Source organism: Sinocyclocheilus grahami, unplaced genomic scaffold (assembly GCF_001515645.1).
Source record: "Sinocyclocheilus grahami isolate Dianchi unplaced genomic scaffold, SAMN03320097.WGS_v1.1 scaffold672.1, whole genome shotgun sequence".
Lineage (NCBI taxonomy): Eukaryota > Metazoa > Chordata > Actinopteri > Cypriniformes > Cyprinidae > Sinocyclocheilus > Sinocyclocheilus grahami.
The window spans coordinates 624,522-644,951 of NW_015505851.1; the positions used below are offsets into that span (position 1 = coordinate 624,522).

Genomic DNA, 20,430 nt, shown 5'->3' on the forward strand with positions numbered 1-20,430 from the left:
TATGTTTGTTATAAAGATAATAACCAAGAGAGTAATCGTTTCAGAAAATGTGAACTTTAAAGCACAACTGAGATGAGGACATGAAACCAGCACATCCAGTGCAAGAGGGCTTTGACTTTTTAATTTGACTTAGAATTATTTTATTTAGTCGTTATACTGAAGAGACCTTTTTGAAGGATATAGTTTAGTTTAGTTTTTTTCAGGTTCAGGTTTATTTTGGATTCAAATCAGCTCTTTCTTGTTCTCTGTGCCTTGTTTTGGACTTTTTGTAACTTCCTCGTGGTGTTTGTAGTCCATTTGTTCACTGGTTCCCCTTGATTAGTCTCCCCAGGTGTGTCTTGTTATCTTGTTATAGCCCCCTGTGTATATATAACCCCAGTGTTTCTTTAGTTCCTTGTGAGTTATTGAATGTAATGATTATCTGTTTCTTTGTTCCCTGTGGTTTTTGGTTTATTGTTTGCTCTAGTTTTTCCATTAAATACCAGCACATAGATCCTTGCCTCTGCCTGTTTTCCCCAGCTTCTCCACAACATTACAGTTTTTCACTGGCATGTGTCTTTGACTAGTGCATCTTTAAACCTATATTTAGTATAAGAAAAATGCTAGACTTTTACTCAAGTATGGGTTTAAGGTACTCTTGACCAGTGTTGGGGGTAAAGCATTACAAGTAACGCGAGTTACGTAATCAGATTGCTTTTTTCAAGTAACTAGTAAAGTAACGCATTACTTTTTAATTTACAAGAGAATATCTGAGTTACTTTTTCAAGGTAACGCAAGTAACTTTTTTTTTTCCAAGTTATTGATTGACGGCTCTCCTGTCCCCATGGTGACAGAAATCAGAAGATGTTACTGTAGTTCTACAATAAATATGAATATGCATTAATTCATCTCACTCACAAAACAAAAACAGATTCAGTATTCCTCAGAATGAATAAAAATAATGCAACTCAGAATATGACTCAAACCTGCAAAATAATTAAATGTTAAACAACACAAATATGCTTTATGTATTTAATCCCATTCTATTAAACAATGTATTTGCTTCTGAGCTTCGATGATTCAGTTCAACCGTACTAATAAGCACAAATGACTCTAGACAAACATTTGTGTATCTTTTTTTATTGCTGAAGTGGGTTGAAATGTCTTCTTCTGCATTCTACTGTACGGACGTAAATGCACTTTCCCTTCAGCCTGAGGCGCATTCATTTCACTTTTGGTGTGAAAAGGCTTTTATAATTGCCAAAAATATAAATTTTTATTTTAAAAACAAACGAGCAAGCCCTGTCCAGATTTAAAAAGTAATGCATTACTTTCCATAAAAAATAACTAAGTACCATAATTAGTTACTTTATGGAGTAACGCAATATTGTGATGCATTACTTTTAAAAGTAAGTTTCCCCAACACTGCTCTTGACACCTCTGATTCCTTGTATGTGAGTTTTGAGAGAGAATGTGTATCATTGTGAACACTTAATGCTTTTTTATGCCATTTCCTGATGTAACTTTTAAGTGGCTGAAAATTCGGTGCATTCCTAGGTCTATACAGCTTATGTTCTGTATTATAAATTTTGGATTCATAGGTTTTGTTTTCAGCACTTTTATGCTTAAAGAAAACTAGTGATAAACACTATACATAAATACATATATATATATATATATATATATATACACGGTTAGACTGATCAGCCAGCGTTGGTCAGGCACAGTTATTGGCCAGATTAGACTGATTTCTGCCTCGAGTCTGCTGACGTGAATAGTGCACATTATTTTGATATCACATATTGTTGAGTAATGATCTGTGAGCTGTAATTCATGCATTATACTGACCGTTGGAAACCCTGCTCTCTATTTATATACTGTAACTGTCATCATTGGCCATTGAAAAAACTAAATGTATCATCTGCTAATGAAACATACAGACAAAAACATCAAACAAAACAATGAGTGATGTATAACACAAACAGCTACAGACCTGTCAAATATGAAAATGAAGAATGAGCTGCAATTGATATTAGCCAGAAAGATCTGGACTTTTTTACTCTGAAGAAGTATGCAATTTAAGAAAAACATAGTAGTATCACATTACCTGTTCACTCAGTCAGTCTGTGGTGTTTATTGTACTCCTGAATGGTCGTTTCAGCTCCCACTTTACCTGCTCATAAATCAGTGTGGTCCATTGAGTGTTTTGATCTTTCAGACAGATCATTGAGAGTCTTGGTCTTGATATTTCTTGATGCTTTGCAGCTGTTGAATAAAGACATGCTGTTTCTTATTTCTCTCTCTCTCATTGCCTTACACTGTACATGTTTCGCTGAGGTATGGCTCCATTTCTGTCAAACGCTTGAGCGCAGAATGGTTCTCCAGTTCATTCACAAGTCATGAGAGGGATGTGAAGGGGAGTCATGGAAGTCAGTGTTTTGACCTCGTAATGTTTCATCTATATAATGTTTAATCTTCCGGTGAATGACAGACTGCTCCAATCATTAAGTCTGCTCAAGCTCCGCCCATTCAATCTCACCTTCATTTGCACACACGTTGGAGTGCCACACCCACATCTCAACATCCAATCAGTAACCATTGCATAGACCCAAGTCCCGCCCTACACCTTTTTCTTTTTTGGTAATTCAATACACTTAGAGTTTCTTCACAGTATGTAAGAAAAGATCTGACACTGTTTTTGCTACATTATGACATTATGATCATTTTATTAACATAAAAAAAGATATTACATTAGACTTAAGATCGTCTAACTGTAAAGAAGTCAGATCAGACACCATCTCACTTTTGGTTTGTTCAATGTAATAAACACAAAACACACAAAAAAAATACATTTTAATTGTATTTAAAACATGCACATTATTTATTTTTATTTATTTATTTTCCTTTTTTCCCCCTGTAGCTCAAACAGTGCATGGCATTAGTAAAATCAAGGTCATGGGTTTGATTTCGAGTGAATGCATGAACTGATGAAATGTGTATCGCAACATAAGTCGCTTCAGGTAAACTAGTCTGCCAAATGCATGAATGTAAATGGACAAAGTCTTTTCTTCCACAAATGGTGTAGTTGCAGCATCTCTAACCAGGGGCTAAAGTAACCACTGCCAAAAACTAACCACCACAATTTGAGCCTTTGGTTATAAGAAGTATATTTGGTGCAGTTTAAAGCACAAGTACAAACACAATGCTCATATCCATAAAAATGGTTTATTAATGAAATGAATGGAAAAGGAAATGAATGCACTTTTAAGGAAGCCAATGCGAGTGTGGTTTGCCATGAGGATTAGAGCATATTCATCTCCTGCGTTAGATCTGCTCTATGTCTGCTGCTACTCTGACTTATAAGTCTCTCAAGAATTTTGCTGAATGACTTTAATTTCCTGACTGAACATTAGAGCTTGTTTTAGGATCTTTGGCTCGTTATCATTATTTGGTTTTAATTTTACAGTGGTGCTTTTCTTTTTTTTTTTACTAGTTATTCTTACAAGATGGGAATAAATCATTCGGCATTGAGTTTGTATAATTCTTTATTTGAAAAAACATTATACGTTTATTTGATGGTAATGTGGAATTTTCCAATTTCCACTTTGTCTTTTTTGAATCTGCCATTGCCAACATTGAAAGTAATGTCATAAATTGTAACTCTGGCAGGTTTAGTTGGCTGTAAATATAGTGTTGATTTATTACATGATATTTAGAAGTTCACAACACCTTCTGTGTTGAATTTGGTAGAATTTTCTGAAATACATGTTAGTGGTTTATAAATCATCCATGTGGAGGCGAACTTTGCTGTGCTGTGTTTTTTTTTGTTGGTTGCTAGGTTGCTGCTGTGCAGTTGCTAAGGTGTTTTTAAAGGTGCAGTAAGGGATTCCTGAGAAACGCTGTTGAAAGTGGATCGGACTGAGCACCAAAACACACTTCTAGCCAATCAGCAGTAAGGGGCGTGTCCCCTTATGATGGGGGAGGAACATGTGTTGCCTAGCATGTTCATGAATTTGGGGGTGGAGCTGTGAAGATAAGGGTGTGGGTTAGTGTTGGGCGATATGTTCCATAGTCATATCGCCCTATCGTCAGCCTGTGAGATCACCGATACACGATAATATCGTGCTAATTGTTTTAATTATTTACTGACTTATTTTCATAGCCGGAGATTGAACCAACTCCAGGGTATAGCTAAAAGCAGCCTATAATGTAACAGTGTAGTCTATTAACCACACATTATATCTTTTTAGTCAAGTAGCATATGGAGGTCATGTCATAAAATATTTTTAACATGTCTGGATTTGTATTAAACAATTTAACAATTTAATAGAAGCTTTGTAAGTTGCTAATTATAATGCTTACATTTCCTGTTATTCAAAAAGCAGCTACAGAAAACAAGCAAAAAGCATTTAAATTATCAAAGAACATCATCACTTCAGTCTAGTGTGAGTTTATGCACTTTATGATACACTGTATGAAGAATCATTTTCTTATACTTACAGCGCACATACATCTGCATTTTGTTTATGATGAGAGAATTTGCGAATGTACAGAATTCAGTCAGCACACACTGAACAGCAAAACTCCAGTGTTACTCTAATTGGCCATTGCGTTCATAAACTCAACAGAATCATGTAATTGGTTAAAACGTGCAACAATGTAAAAATGTGTAAAAAGAAATATGATGGAACCAATAAGCCCTAATATTAATTGGATAGTATTACTAGCCTGATTTAAAACAAAAAGCCACAGGCGATAACTCTGACTATCTTCGATACACGATACTATCATCTACCTGCTCAACCCTTGAGGGGATATGTTTGTTTCAGTGATTTCAAATGTCAACACCATTTCCAAGAAATCACTTACTGCACCTTTTAGCCGGTTGCTAGGGTGGTTGCCAAGAGTCAAATGGCAAGACTAGCTAGTTGATGCTAGTTGATGGGGTTTTGAGGGTTTTAGCATTTTGACGAAATTCACACCCATTATAGTCATCAGTATTGTCTACACTGCAATGGATGTCTTCTGAAATATGATAGCGATGTCAGGGATCTTTCATGTCTTTAGCATAAACGTACAGTGGTTGGACAAAAATAATGTGATCACCCATTTTTACAATTGCATAATTACTCACCCTCATGTCATTCCAACACAAATGAAGATATTTTTGATGAATTCCGAGAGCTCTCTGACCCTCCATAGACAGCAACGCAACTATCTTGTTTATGTAGGGTCCGAAAACTCTCGGATTTCATCAAAAATATCTTAATTTGTGTTCCTAAGATGAACGAAGGGCTTACGGGTTTGGAAGGACATGAGGGTGAGTAATTAATGACAAGTTTCGTTTTTTGGGTGAGCTATCCCTTTAACAGTCCATTTATTTGGTGTTTTAAGCACAACAGTCTTTATGATCAGGACTGTGAACATGAAGCATGCCAAGACTTCATCAGTAAAGAAGATATGCGATAGAAAACCAAAAGTGAATGACAGGAACAGTCAAATACTTAGAAGGATTGAGACCAAACACCACAGAATTGCTGCAAATGTCAATATCCACCTTGAAGATCCTGTTTCCACAAAAACCGGGCACAGAGAACTTCACAAAGCAACATCCATGAAAGAGCTGCAATAGCTAAAACTTCAATCACAGACACCAATGCTAAAATGAGGAAAAAGATGGAGTCATGATTATAAAACCTGGACAGTTGGAGCACCAAGATGAACGTCATCATCTGCCCTGGCCAGACAAATCACCTGACTTCAATATCATCAAACCACTGTAGACTGTTTTGAAGAGAAAAGTAAGAAGCAGATTCCCTTACGTTCAACGTTTCTGAAACAACAGGCGATGATAGATGACATTCAGCTGGAGAATATTCAAAAGCCGTATGAATCTATTCTAAGAAGGCCAGAGGTTGTGTTAAATGCAAATGGTGGTAAAACACCTTAGTTTTGAATACTGTCTGTTTCCCAGGTTTTCGCATTGTTTTGTTCAAGCCCTGTATGTTTCCCCATCTCTGAATTATCTTTTTATTAAAGAGTGGTTTTACCATTAGTTCCTGCAGTATTTTTAAATGACAGAGCACTTGTCAGCTGAAAACACACATCAGGCATCCAACGGTCTAGCACTAGCAAGAGTCTGGAGCATTAGTGATGCGTTTTTACTAGACTTCATCAATGACTCGAACCCTGGGGTGAAACCTCTGAACCACACACCAGTGAGCTCAGCCTGAACCGCTTTCCATTCAGTGTAGTGTGTAGCTTTATTATTGTAATTTTTTGGCAGCAAGAATCTTAAACGGGCTGTGAATGAACATTAGGTTTCTTGGAGTTGCAATTTATTAGGGCTGCCCCCCTAACAGTCGACTAAACGTTAGTTGATGAGAAGGGGCCAAAATCGACCAAAATTGTATTAGACGGTAAGTCACAGAAAAACAAAACTGTCTGTTTCTGTGATGGACAGATAGTTAACGGCTGGTCATTGAGGTAATTACAGTATATTGGGCAGGAAATCCAAACTTTCACCTAGCGTTCATCCACCTCAAATATTGAGTAGCAACTTTATACGTTAGCCTAGATAAGTGTGGGTTATTAGGCTCATATTCAAGTGGTTGTGCAGATTGTCGAAGCTGTTAGTGCAGTCACTGGCACTGATAACAGTGGAAACAATAAAAAAAACGCTGCCAATTTTGCGCATACAGATAGGAGTAAGACATCATTCGAAACTGTACAGGGTCTACTTTTAATTGTATACACTCACAATATCAACAAAACAGTGTGCTTAAAGAAAACAAACCGGATGTGCTTTCTGCCGTCTCGGTCTCATTGAACTAGAGCGTGTCACAAAAATGAACTGAAACTCTGTGTATAGGCTTCCCTCACAAGCTCTATGTGTGCACTTGACTGCGTTATAGGCTATATATTAAAGGCTCATTAGTTCCCCCAGTACATATTTGAGTTATTAATTGTATACAAGCATGCAATTAGACGACTAACGAAAATCGCTCAAATTAACGTCTACAAGTTTACTACTGTAGAACAATTGTTAGTTGGGGGTAGCTCTACATTGTACACTCTAGATTTGTTGGTGGTTGTAATGGTGTGCACATGAGAGATGGGTGTCTAAAACATTTAGAGATTCTAGGCATCTTGTGCTGTGCATGTTTGAGTCAGATGTTGTGTAGACCTCAGTGGAGTTCAGCTGGTAATTGAGAGCAGTAGTAAAGTTTAAGCATACCTTTCATTCTCCGTCACAATTCACAACATCTTGGCAGTGTTTCATGTCTCTTTCATTTCTTGCTCTTGACCAGTATGTAAAATGTTTTATTACTTTACTGTTTATGGAGGTTATCATTATCAGATGTGCTGCAGGCAAACTGCAGTAAAATCCTGGAGGGGTTTGCTATACATGTAGCTGCTAAACATTACTTAAGGGTTCAGAGACGGTTCGAAGAATACGATGCTTTCTATTACCCTATGGGCCAAAATTCTGCGATCTAGTAAAATTCTCACGATCATGACATATGAACTGAATGGCTGCTTAGTTCAGTGCAATGTAAAAAATAATTAAAGTTAAATCTTGCAAAATATTGCCAAAATAATTGAATACTTTTCCAAAAATATAGTATTTGAACTTCTATTAATTTTTATAATTGCCTTTTTTAAATGCTCAGTATTCATTTTTATTTATTTATTTATTTTTTTTAAGTGTTTTAAGAATTTAAAATTTTTGTTTTTATTTTTTAAAATATTTGTTTGGTTTATTTTCTTTCCAGTTAGCAATTTTCAGCTTAAAAACGTTAAAATGTTCCCTTGCCAATGACCTGATATAAATGTAAGTTTTTCATCTAACATTTACATTTTATTTAAGCTTTTTCAGTTAATAAAAATGTTTTCATAGTTTTAGTTATCGATAATGACTGTGCTATTGCCATTGCCAAATAGTAAAAGTAACTGTTAGGATCATAAGATGCATTAAAAACAAACTTTCTCAAGGAAGCTGTGACCATCTGGATCTGTGCTCGATGAGCATTTGCTTTAACACTTAACATTAACACTTTAGTTTGTATTTATCCAGATCTGCAGTCAACAAATAAATATGGCAGAAAATGCTACTGTACGTGTGAAACCTTAAAAGCACACAGTTTCCGCTCCTGCTGGTTTTCCAAAGAAAGTTGTTACTTCTTGTACAGGCCAAAAATAAATGCATACTGGTATAGAAAAGATCATAAGGAATTTTCACAAGCTTCTGTTTCTAATTCTAAGCAAAAGTACACTCCTAACATCAACTTCAATGATTTTCAGCTAAATTACTTTAAACCTCATTGTCAGAACAGTAAGATTTCCCAGAAGACCACAAAGACAATGACTTCAATGAGCGTATAAACTGGAATGAGGAAAATGGCTCTAATTGAGCATAATTTAACCGTAAAGATAATTCAGCATTTAGGATCAAAAACAATGACATGAGATGTGACAGCTGTGAAAAGTTCTTTCTGCACTTGTGCTTTATTTAGCTAGTTTCTTTATCTTGTTTCTTACAGCCATGCAAAACTTGTCCTGATGCAAACTTACGGTTCCTTACTTTTTCAATATTAGCAGTATGAACACATCTGATGGATAGGAAGGGCTTCAACTGGCGTGTCACAAAACATCATGCATTAATTTTGTTTCATGTCCTTTCCCCCTTACAGTAGTTGAGCAATACAACAGTTTCCTCCACAGCTTATAGATTCAATCTTAACCTTATAAAGCCTACTGTATTTGATGCACACATTTCTAAGGCCTCTTAATGATCAACCTGTTCAAAACGTTGCTGTTAAACCTGTCACACACAATCTGCTATATGTCTTCTGTTGTCTGATTGATAGTTAGAGTTCTTTATCAAGTAAAAGCTCATTTAGTGTACTACTTCAAACGTCTACCTTCAGCTGGTGCTTCCCACGTCTTTTTGCTGTCAGATCTGTAAATGCCAGAATAACTGTAGTAATATTTCCAGATGAACAGCTCAGCTTTACTTGATTCTCCATCAATCCTTTTGTAGAAAAATCAGTGCATCTCAAATCTGATCATCAGTTTGTTTATCTCTCTATCATCATTGTATTTCATTGCATTGTACAGTATGTTTTGATCATCAGACTAAGCATTTAAATATCATCTTAATAACTCATGTTATTGGAGATATAGAGTGACAACAACTGATATTTTTATTATTGTATGTAAGTATCTGCTTTACTTTAATATAGATCTCAATTGATTTAGATTCCAAGCATCAGAATTTCATCTTGCTTTTTGAATTTTGATCATATAAATATCAGCATCTGCACCAAATTCCACCATATTTGTGTCCTGAGATATTTTTTGTCCTCCATATTCTCACTGTATCACACTATATGACCCTTAAAGCCTGATGTATCAAATATGATATTCAACAAAAAAAAGCATAATTCTCTCTCTTTTTTAAATTTTTTTTAAAGGTTTGATTAATTGTTCCATTTCCAAATTAAATGAAAAGAAAGTATATGAAGAAAAAGTAAACAATTACTTGGAAAAGATATTATGTCTTTATGAAAGAAATGTTGGTAACCCTTTAGAATAGGGAACACATATTCACTACTAATTAAGAGTTTTCCCTCAGTAAACTGCCGATTTGCTGCTTATTAATAGTTAATAAGTAGTTTTGAAGTTTAGGTGTGGGGTTTAAAGATTAAGAGATCTAAAATATGGTCATGCAGAATAAAACATTAATATGTGCCTTATAAGTACTAATAAACAGCCAATAGTTTAGTAATATGCATGCTAATAAGCAGCTGGTTAATAGTGAGAATTGATCCTTAAACTAAAGTGTTACCGAAATGTTTATTTGTGTAATATATTAAATGAATGAATGGTAAGACATAATAAAGTATAAATAAATTTAATTTAAAAAGACTTTTCAGTAACACTTTAGATTATGGAACACTATTGACTATTAACTAGCTGCTTATTATTAGGACGCATATTACTAAACTTTTGGCTGTTTATTAGCGCAAAAGCAGTGTTAAGTCGCTGGGGCATATTTGTAGCAATAGCCAAAAATACATTGTATGGGTCAAAATTATAGATTTTTCTTTTATGCCAAAAATCATTAGAACAATATATCAAAACTTAATTTTTGATTAGTAATATGCATTGCTAAGAACTTCATTTGAACAACTTTAAAGGCGATTTTCTCAATATTTAGATTTTTTTGCACCCTCAGATTCCAGATTTTCAAATAGTTGTATCTCGGCCAAGTGTCTCTGAGTTAATAGTCAATATGTGTTCCCTAATCTAAAGTTTTCTGACTGATGTTTAATATGCCAGGCTTTGTGGGCTGATGTGTGATGTGTGGTTTTGTGTTGCAGTGGAGCAGGTGCCCACAGAAGCCTATCAGATCCCGCTCTCGCAGGCCGAGGTGCTGCAGGAGGGCAGTGATCTCACGCTGGTGGCCTGGGGAACACAGGTACGTCTGTGAGAACAGCTGCTCCTCCGGTGTTCATCATCGGATTATGATTTCAGAAGCTCTCTGGGGGTCCTGAAGCTCAGCTCAGACACTCCACAGGTTTATCCTGCTGAACGACTGATGGTCGATATGACAAGGACCTCGCCAGTGGTTCACAAATAGGCTTGTTTCTAATGAACAGTGCTCTCCTGTTTCTTTTCATTCATCCCATCGAGACTCCTTACATGAGTGACACAAACCAGGCCTTCGAGATAAATGGAATATTTATGATGTATGCTACAATTAATACTTTTATTAAACAAAGAGGCATTAAAGGGCTCATGAACTGCCCTTGTACTGCCTTTGTACTGTTCTCTGTGGTCCACTTATAATGCTATCAAGATTTTTGCATCAAAAAACATCATAATAGTTAGAAGCAATAAGCTATTTTCTGTCCTATTTTTAACCCCCCTCATCAGAACGCTCTGTGTGAATAGGCGTGGAGGATTATAGACTCGGAAGTAAACGCCCACTGCTGTGATTGGCTAACAGTTTTGTATGTTTAACAGCCTACTGCCTTCATGGATGCTGCTGTGATTTAGGTCAAAAACGCATAAAAAATGCTCATATCAAACAATCTGCTTAACAGACAAAGCAATAGTGATCGCATAAAGAAAACAGTCAGACACACTTGTGTTGCGACATGACCGTCGGATTCAATATAATCGGCACAGCATCGTTTTTTAGTTTCAGTCTTTCTGAAAATCCTGTGTCAATTTGTGCCTTGTTTGTAAAAGAATCCGCGGTAACATGAAGTGAACAAAGGACCAAGTTCTTATTGACGCGTTAAAAATAAAGTTCATCCACTCTTTCCTAACATTGGAATCAGAAGGTTGATTTTATATTTATGCAAAAAAAAAAAGTGACCCTGGACCACAAAACCAGTCATAAGGGTCAATTTTTTTTAAATAAACAAGCTTTCCATTGATGTATGATGTATAGGACAGTATTTGGCCGAGATACAACTATTAGAAAATCTGGAATCTGAGGGTGCAAAAAAATCGAAATATTGAGAAAATCTCCTTTAGAGTTGTCCAAATGAAGTTCTTAGCAATGCATATTACTAATCAAAAATTAAGTTTTGATATATTTACAGTAGGACATTTACAAAATATCTTCATGGAACATGATCTTTACTTAATGTCCTAATGATTTTTGGCATAAAAGAAAAATCAATAATTTTGACCCATACAATGTATTGTTGGCTATTGCTACAAATATCCCCCAGCGACTTAAGACTGGTTTAGTGCGCCAGGGTCACACATGAATTGTATATTTTCACTGTATTTTACTCTATCATATTCAGCCACGTTTGTAAGTCTGATCTGAACATCATCTCAACACTGGCTGGAGAGCTTCTGAAACAGCAGCAAACAATAGAACTAAGTGTATTCACCGTTAACTGTGAGTTCACCTTTGACCTTTGGCTTGCAGGTGCATGTGCTGAGGGAAGTGGCTGCCATGGCACAGGAGAAGCTGGGTGTCTCCTGTGAGCTCATCGACCTACAGACAATTTTGCCTTGGGACACAGAGACGGTTTGCAAGGTATGATGTGAACACACATGCTCGTTGGGATATTTCAAACCAAAGGGATAGTTCAGACCAAAATTAGGATGGTCATTTACTTGCTGTACAAAAGTATGACCTCCTTTCATGAAGCACAGAAGGAGATATTTTCAGAAGCTGCTCATTTCTAAACAATGAAAGTGAAAGGTTATTCAGGCTCTTGAACTCTAAAACCTATCATTCCTATATATAATTATATTCTATATACTGTAGGGAAATATAGTCAGCAATTAATCAGTACAATTTTTTTGTTCTTTTTCCTTTTCCTTTTCCCATTTTGTTAATGATTTTAGTATGCAGATGTTTTCGGACAGGTAAACTTACTATCAGTCTTAGCAGCATGTTTGAACCAGAAACGAACTGAGTGAACCAATTAGCGGAAAATTATCGTATATCCCAGTTTGCCTGTGGCTCTGATTTACAGGTCATAATGTTGTAACTAATCTTCAGTTTCTTGCACAGACTGATTGTTTCGCTTCATAAGACCTCAATAATACATTGTCAGGAGCCACAGATATTAATATTGTGTTCCCTGCACAACCCCAATTCCAGAGATGTTGGGACGTTTTGTAAAATGCAATAAAATCAAGAATCTGTGATTTAATTCTCTTGAACTTTTATTTAATTGACAAAAGCACAAAGAAAAGATTTCCAAAGTTTTCACTGACCAACGTAAATGTATTTTGTAAATATGAACAAATTTTGATTTTGACGGCTGCAACACACTCCAAAAAAAGGTGGGACAGAGGCATGTTTAACACTGTGTCACATCAACCTTCCTTTTAATTACAATGCTTCATTGTTTGGGAATTGAGGATACTAATTGTTAAAGTTTTGCAAGCAAAATGTTTGTCCAGTCTCTCTTGATACAAGACTTCAGAAGCTCAGCAGTCTGTGATCATCGTTGTCTGATTCTCCTTTTCATGACTGGTCATGCATTTTCAATAGGAGTCAGATCTGAACACATTCACTCTGTCTCTATGAAACCACGCTGTTGTAGCACATGCAGAATGAGAGCTGGCATTGTCTTGATCTAATAACCATGGACTTTCCATGAAAGACATCATCATGTCTGGCAGTATATTTCTCTGTACAATCCCAATATATGCCTCCATGTCAATGGTACCTTCGCACATATGCCATTCACTAGAGCTGTCAAAATTGCTTAAAAACTCAATTTGAATTTTGTTCTTAAATATGATCAAAATTCGAATTATATTCGAATTTAAAATGCATAATTTCAGTTATGGTGAAGAAAAGCTTTTTGCTTCTCTCCTGAGGCCACAAGAGGGCGCATCATTCAAAGCATAAGATAACATGACTATCTGTGAAAAAAAGTGCATAATGTTTAAAATAATGTTTGTAAACCAATTATAATTAAGTTGCTTTAACAACTATAAACAAAATGGCGTTATATATGTATGCATAGTTTAATACAAAGGACCGATAGCCAATCACATGGAGTACATTTTTCATTTAAAAACATGAGATGCAGTGGGATGGGGAAAAACCCGCCATAAAGTCTCGATATATGTTTTTTTTCAAAGTTAAACTTGCATTAATTTTACATGGCTTTCTAAACATGCGGCTCTTTTGTGCACGACGCGAGTGCAACAGTGATAGATGTCCCTCTAGAAAATGCATTAAATATGCGTTCTGTGTGAACGGCTTGGTTTCAGTTTTGGCGTAAACAAGATCTTCTCAGCATTAATGTTCTCTTTTTCCGCTATATTTTTAATGAACAACGCAGCAGCGCTGCATCTAGTGGCTTCAACTGGACAGGCTAACATAAACATTATAATGCAACGACACTTACATTGTCATCGCATCTCGTGCACCACTGATAAGGCTGCCTCCTTAACGCACACCTAAAATTCGAATGCAACTTTTCTGCATCCGAATGTGGATTTTTATTTTAAATTCGACGAATATTCGAAATTCAAATTTTTTTTGACAGCCCTACCAGTCACCCATGACGTTTGCACCAATGCCAGTCTTTTTGACTCTCTGAGATGAACTCTGGCCCAGAGAACCCGGCGGCATCGCTGCATTTTCCAAAGTTTTCACTGACCAACGTAAATGTATTTTGTAAATATGAACAAATTTTGATTTTGACGGCTGCAACACACTCCAAAAAAAGGTGGGACAGAGGCATGTTTAACACTGTGTCACATCAACCTTCCTTTTAATTACAATGCTTCATTGTTTGGGAATTGAGGATACTAATTGTTAAAGTTTTGCAAGCAAAATGTTTGTCCAGTCTCTCTTGATACAAGACTTCAGAAGCTCAGCAGTCTGTGATCATCGTTGTCTGATTCTCCTTTTCATGACTGGTCATGCATTTTCAATAGGAGTCAGATCTGAACACATTCACTCTGTCTCTATGAAACCACGCTGTTGTAGCACATGCAGAATGAGAGCTGGCATTGTCTTGATCTAATAACCATGGACTTTCCATGAAAGACATCATCATGTCTGGCAGTATATTTCTCTGTACAATCCCAATATATGCCTCCATGTCAATGGTACCTTCGCACATATGCCATTCACTAGAGCTGTCAAAATTGCTTAAAAACTCAATTTGAATTTTGTTCTTAAATATGATCAAAATTCGAATTATATTCGAATTTAAAATGCATAATTTCAGTTATGGTGAAGAAAAGCTTTTTGCTTCTCTCCTGAGGCCACAAGAGGGCGCATCATTCAAAGCATAAGATAACATGACTATCTGTGAAAAAAAGTGCATAATGTTTAAAATAATGTTTGTAAACCAATTATAATTAAGTTGCTTTAACAACTATAAACAAAATGGCGTTATATATGTATGCATAGTTTAATACAAAGGACCGATAGCCAATCACATGGAGTACATTTTTCATTTAAAAACATGAGATGCAGTGGGATGGGGAAAAACCCGCCATAAAGTCTCGATATATGTTTTTTTTCAAAGTTAAACTTGCATTAATTTTACATGGCTTTCTAAACATGCGGCTCTTTTGTGCACGACGCGAGTGCAACAGTGATAGATGTCCCTCTAGAAAATGCATTAAATATGCGTTCTGTGTGAACGGCTTGGTTTCAGTTTTGGCGTAAACAAGATCTTCTCAGCATTAATGTTCTCTTTTTCCGCTATATTTTTAATGAACAACGCAGCAGCGCTGCATCTAGTGGCTTCAACTGGACAGGCTAACATAAACATTATAATGCAACGACACTTACATTGTCATCGCATCTCGTGCACCACTGATAAGGCTGCCTCCTTAACGCACACCTAAAATTCGAATGCAACTTTTCTGCATCCGAATGTGGATTTTTATTTTAAATTCGACGAATATTCGAAATTCAAATTTTTTTTGACAGCCCTACCAGTCACCCATGACGTTTGCACCAATGCCAGTCTTTTTGACTCTCTGAGATGAACTCTGGCCCAGAGAACCCGGCGGCATCGCTGCATAGAATTGATGTATAGCTTTCTCTTAGAGTAACAGAGATTCAAGTTGCATTTCTTGATGCAGCAGCAAACTGTGGTAAATGACAGTGGTTTTCTTAAGTACTCCTGAGCCCATGTGGCTATATTTAATACCGCAGCATGCTGGTTTCTTATGCAATGCCATCTGAGGGCTCAAAGGTCATGCATATTCACCTGAGGTTTCCTGCCTTGTCCTACATGTACTGTGATTTCTCTGGATTCCCTGAATCTTTTCACAATATTATGTATGGTACTTGGTGAAAGACTTAAACTCTTTGCAATTTTGCATTGCGAAATGTGATTTTTGATTTGTTTGACACTTCTCTGGTGAAATTTGGCACAAAGTGATGAGCCATGATCCAGCTTTGCTCACAAAGACTGAGATGCTCCTTTTATACACAAACAACAACTTTTTTGGAGTGTGTTGCAGCCGTCAAAAACGTTGGTCAGTGAAAATTTTGGAAATCTTTTCTATGCACTTTGGTCAATTAAATAAAAGTTAAGGAGAATTAACAAATCACAGATTCTTGATTTTATTGCATTTTACATATGCATATTGCATTTATGTCCCAACTTCTCTGGAATCGGGGTTGTATATGCTTTATTTGACTCTCAAAGTGCCGGTAGCTGCTGACTTGAAGTTGCCATGTAATGTGCTTTTCACCGTATGGTATTTTCCCCAATAGAGCTGGCGATTCAGACAGTAATTGTAGTGACTGGAGCAGTGTAATAGAGTAGCAGGTCTTACTGAGTCTTTGCTGTAGCTGATTGTTTTGGCAGTGTGATCAGGGAGGAGATGCAGATTCTCATGGGTTGTTTGTTGGAAAGAAGCTTCTTAAATAAACATGAAAACCATTAAACTGCCCGCATGAAACTCAATCGTGTGTTTACTGTAGAGCACTACACAGTGTTCACCGGACTGCTGGGAAACCACGTGCTAGAATTTCACCCTTGAAATTATATTTTTGTCATATATCAATTTGTACTTTATCTCCTATATTTGCTCCACACATGTGCGTCTGCGGTTACAGTGTTTGGAAATGTTAGACGTAATATATGAATATCTTTGCGTTAGATTCACAATGTCAATTTGAGTATTTGTCTCAAATGCAGCATTTTTTACTTCACTTTTCTTCATTTTCAACTGGTATTTTTGTGGTTTTTAATGAATGCATGAACTACATGTGTAGTTCATCACATTAACTATAGACATGATCTGCTAACAACAAACAAATGCGAAGTCACACAATACTGATCTTATTTCGAACTGTGCCGACTTTATTTAAAAGTCTGCTTTTTGATATAGTTCAAATAAATACAATTTGGCAGTGATATTCATATGTGGCTTAACATGTGCGTCCAAATGCAAATGCATCTGTATATCACAAACATGTGCCATTATTTGGTAGCAGCTTAGAGTAACTTTGTAATTAAGCAATTTGCCCTGAACTGGAACAACTGAAACAATTGAGGAATATGGTTGTTTATTCATGACCCAAGAAAATGCAGTTGTGTTCTATTAACTCCTATAAAGTCAGTATCAAAGTGCAGAGCAAAAACATTTTGAATCCAGATGTGCATGGAGCTTCACTGAGCGAAGCAAACAAACATGCAGATCTCTGAATGGTCAGTGAGTTTGTTGTTGTGGGACCAAAAGATGAACACATTGACCATTCCAGTAAATAACAGGAGACATAAAACTCAGACCAGCATTTGAAGATTGATGAGAACTTTAAAATGCACTTCTAAAAGGAAAAAGGCACACAACAAAGCTCGTTTTGTACCATGTTTATTCATTTGCCGTGTGTATATATATATGTGTAAGTGATGTGTCTGTGAATAGCATAAAAAAGTATTACTGTTAAAAAGCAATTCACTTTTTTCAATTTTTTTTTCTCTGGTCTTGTTATACCAACTTAAATGCATTTAGTCTCCCATGCTTTGTCATCTGTGGAAAAAAAGGAGTCATTTTTTTCCCATATCGAGATTGTCAGTAAACAACTTAAATGTTTTACTTTCTGTCTGTTCCTGACTCAAAGTTGATATGTTTTCAGGAGACTTGAAATATGGCACATATACTGACCAGTTTTATGGTATTTTATATATATATATATATATTTGTACTCTGTCAATTTGGTGTCTTTGTTTTTGGAGTCCTCAGTCACTGTCATTATACTAAAATGCAGAATGTGCTTTAAAAGTTTCCTTTAGTGAACAGAGATCATATGGATCATATGGAGTAGGGCTGCACGATTAATCGAATGCTATTGTCATGCGCATCTTGTCAGTAAAGCCAGTTCTGTGATTAGTAGTAAATCTCCAGCACGTGCTTTCAGATGGAGCAGCAATTACTACAAAGAGTCGTAGTTCACTGACAAGCTACTCAAAATCGCGTTCATAATCGATTATGATTATGAAATCGGAAGAAATCGTTCTGTGATTATGAAAGCTGTTTGCGTAGCTTGTCAGTGAACTACGGCTCTGTGTAGTGAATGCTGCTCCATCTGAAAGCACGTGAAAATACCACATTTAATAACATGTTTTTACTCCAAACTCACTTCATAACATCAGTCGAGTGTTTGAAATAAATCCTTCTGTGAGATGATGTGGCTTCTTACACAGAATAAGGCACGCAACATATTTCATAGTATTCCAAGCTGTGATAAAGGCTGTTGATTAGCATTGCATTATTATATACTTTATTATAATAAAAATTATAATAAGACCGATAAACCATATATTGTCGTAGTCGTGTTTATTAGTCACGTTGAATTAATGAAAGCAGTTAAATATTCTGTTTATTCATCAACCGCTATAGGGATTTCCTGATTTATTTTGCGAGTGTATTTTGGAGTTTTAGCACGAGAGCGCCCTCTGGCCTTCGGATGGAGGTTTACTAATGATCACAGAACCGTTGCGTATATGACACGGATACCCATCAACACCACTAGTTTAGGACTCTTCACAAGCTTTAGAAATCATTGGAAGAGACAAGAGCCTTTGGAATCACTATTGGATTATGATTTATGTGATTAACGATTAATGAATACTGTTTGGATGAATATGAATAAATACTTGGGCCTTATTTCAACCCTGAAATCAAAAAAGAAAATTTAAGTAGTTTTGCACAAAAGATGATGAAACCTATTTTATTTAAGTGCCGTAGGACTGTTAGTATGCAAAAAAAAAAAAAAGGATCTCATTCAAATGATCAAATGATTCTGTTTGAATGCAGTGTTTTTTTTTTTCATTTAGCATAGACATAATGCGATACGTGTATTGTCTTTCCACACTGAGCACAAAACCGTGTGACATGACAGATGCAGCCAATCTATATTCAGCTGTTTGAAGTGTGATTTCAGACCAATCAGATTTCACGGTGGGCGGAGCCACCCAGCATGATAGAGACCAAAGGAGAGACATGGATGCAGCTAGTTTGAACAAAACATTTATAATGAAGAGAGCTTACCAGTTTATGCCTGGTATAATTATTATAATTAATGTCTTTGTAAAAAAAATGTATTGCCTAAAATAGGCTTCCTTTTCTTTGTGCAAAACTGTGGTTAAATGTGTGGATTTAGTGTGTTTTCTTGAAGAATTTGCTGTGATAACAGAGCATTGAGATGATAAAGTGGTAAGTGTGAGGTTTCTGTCTTGAGAATAGATATCTGAGTTTTAATTTCATCTTGAAGTTCTCCTCCAGGGAGAAGCTCCATAAATCCGTCACTTTGTAAACACTATTTTAAAAATGGAAATTGTAGCTTATTTCTTCCATGGTCCCAGTTTTCTTCCTCCATGTGCCCCGTTCTTTCGTTGTGAAGTTGAATATCGTCTGCGTCTGCTGGACTCCATGTAAAGAGGGCTCACACACTATATGCTGTTTGAAGTTTTACTGACGGCTCACACTTGATGTGTGTCATCTCGGAAAGTGAAATTTCAGCTCGCCGGAAGTCTAGCATGGGTTGCAGCAGACCTTATGGTCTCGTATAAAGTCACATAGACCGCTTCATAAACTTTTTGTACAGTGAATTTCTTTTGATTGCAAATGGATTTAAAAAAAAGTCATGATCTTGAGAGCAATTTATAGGCAGTGAAATATACATTTGACATAACTTCATTAAATTCAAGGACAATTTTACATGTATTTTATATATTTTTTTTAATGGAAATCCATATATTTAGGCCTAAGTGTTGGATTTATGTGTTTGAATTGCATATTCAATTTCCATCCATTTGGATTACACACAGAAACAAACTAATAGACTTAATGTGATAAATAAATGAAACGGAAAAGTTTTCTGCACTTGGCATAGTTGAACTATTTACATCTACTGTAAAAGTGATTTTTGTAAAAGTTGTAGATGAAACAGATTGTCTTTAAAAGAAAATACTATTTTTTTTTAGACATTCTTCTTCAAAATGTAATATTTAATTCACTGTGTTACTTGTGTTACTTTAATTAATTGTGTTACTTGCCATTTCTGTGTAATTGTTTATCCATCCATCCCTATCTCTATCTCTCTCTCTCTCTCTCTCTCTCTCTCTCTCTCTCTCTCTCTCTCTCTATATATATATATATATGTATTTCTACTTAAAAATGTCACATTTAATTCAATGTGTGACTTGTCATTTCTTTGTAATATTTTTTTTATTTATTCGCAATTTCTGAGTGAAAATGGTTTCACTACCATTTTTTCTCAGTGTTGCTTAGTATTGCATAAATCTGTTAATTGTGAAAACAAATACATTTTATCAGTTAAAAAGTATGAATATGGTTATGGTTATATGAATATGGCTAGCTATGATAACAGTGATATTCAGTTTGCTAAAATGTATGACTGACAAATATGCATCACACTACGTTTATTAGTTTATGTTAAAACAGTGTAATCCA

General features: G+C 35.8%; 1 protein-coding gene across 1 annotated transcript in view; it reads left to right on the plus strand.

The window, feature by feature from the left end:
• The window catches only part of bckdhb (branched chain keto acid dehydrogenase E1 subunit beta), a 76,673-nt gene that overhangs the window by 12,301 nt on the left and 43,942 nt on the right, over positions 1–20,430 (plus strand). Inside the window, exons 7-8 of the mRNA XM_016242778.1 lie at positions 10,365–10,462; positions 11,936–12,046. Of these exons, the coding sequence (XP_016098264.1) occupies positions 10,365–10,462; positions 11,936–12,046 (209 nt within the window). The remainder of the gene's footprint in view (positions 1–10,364; positions 10,463–11,935; positions 12,047–20,430) is intronic.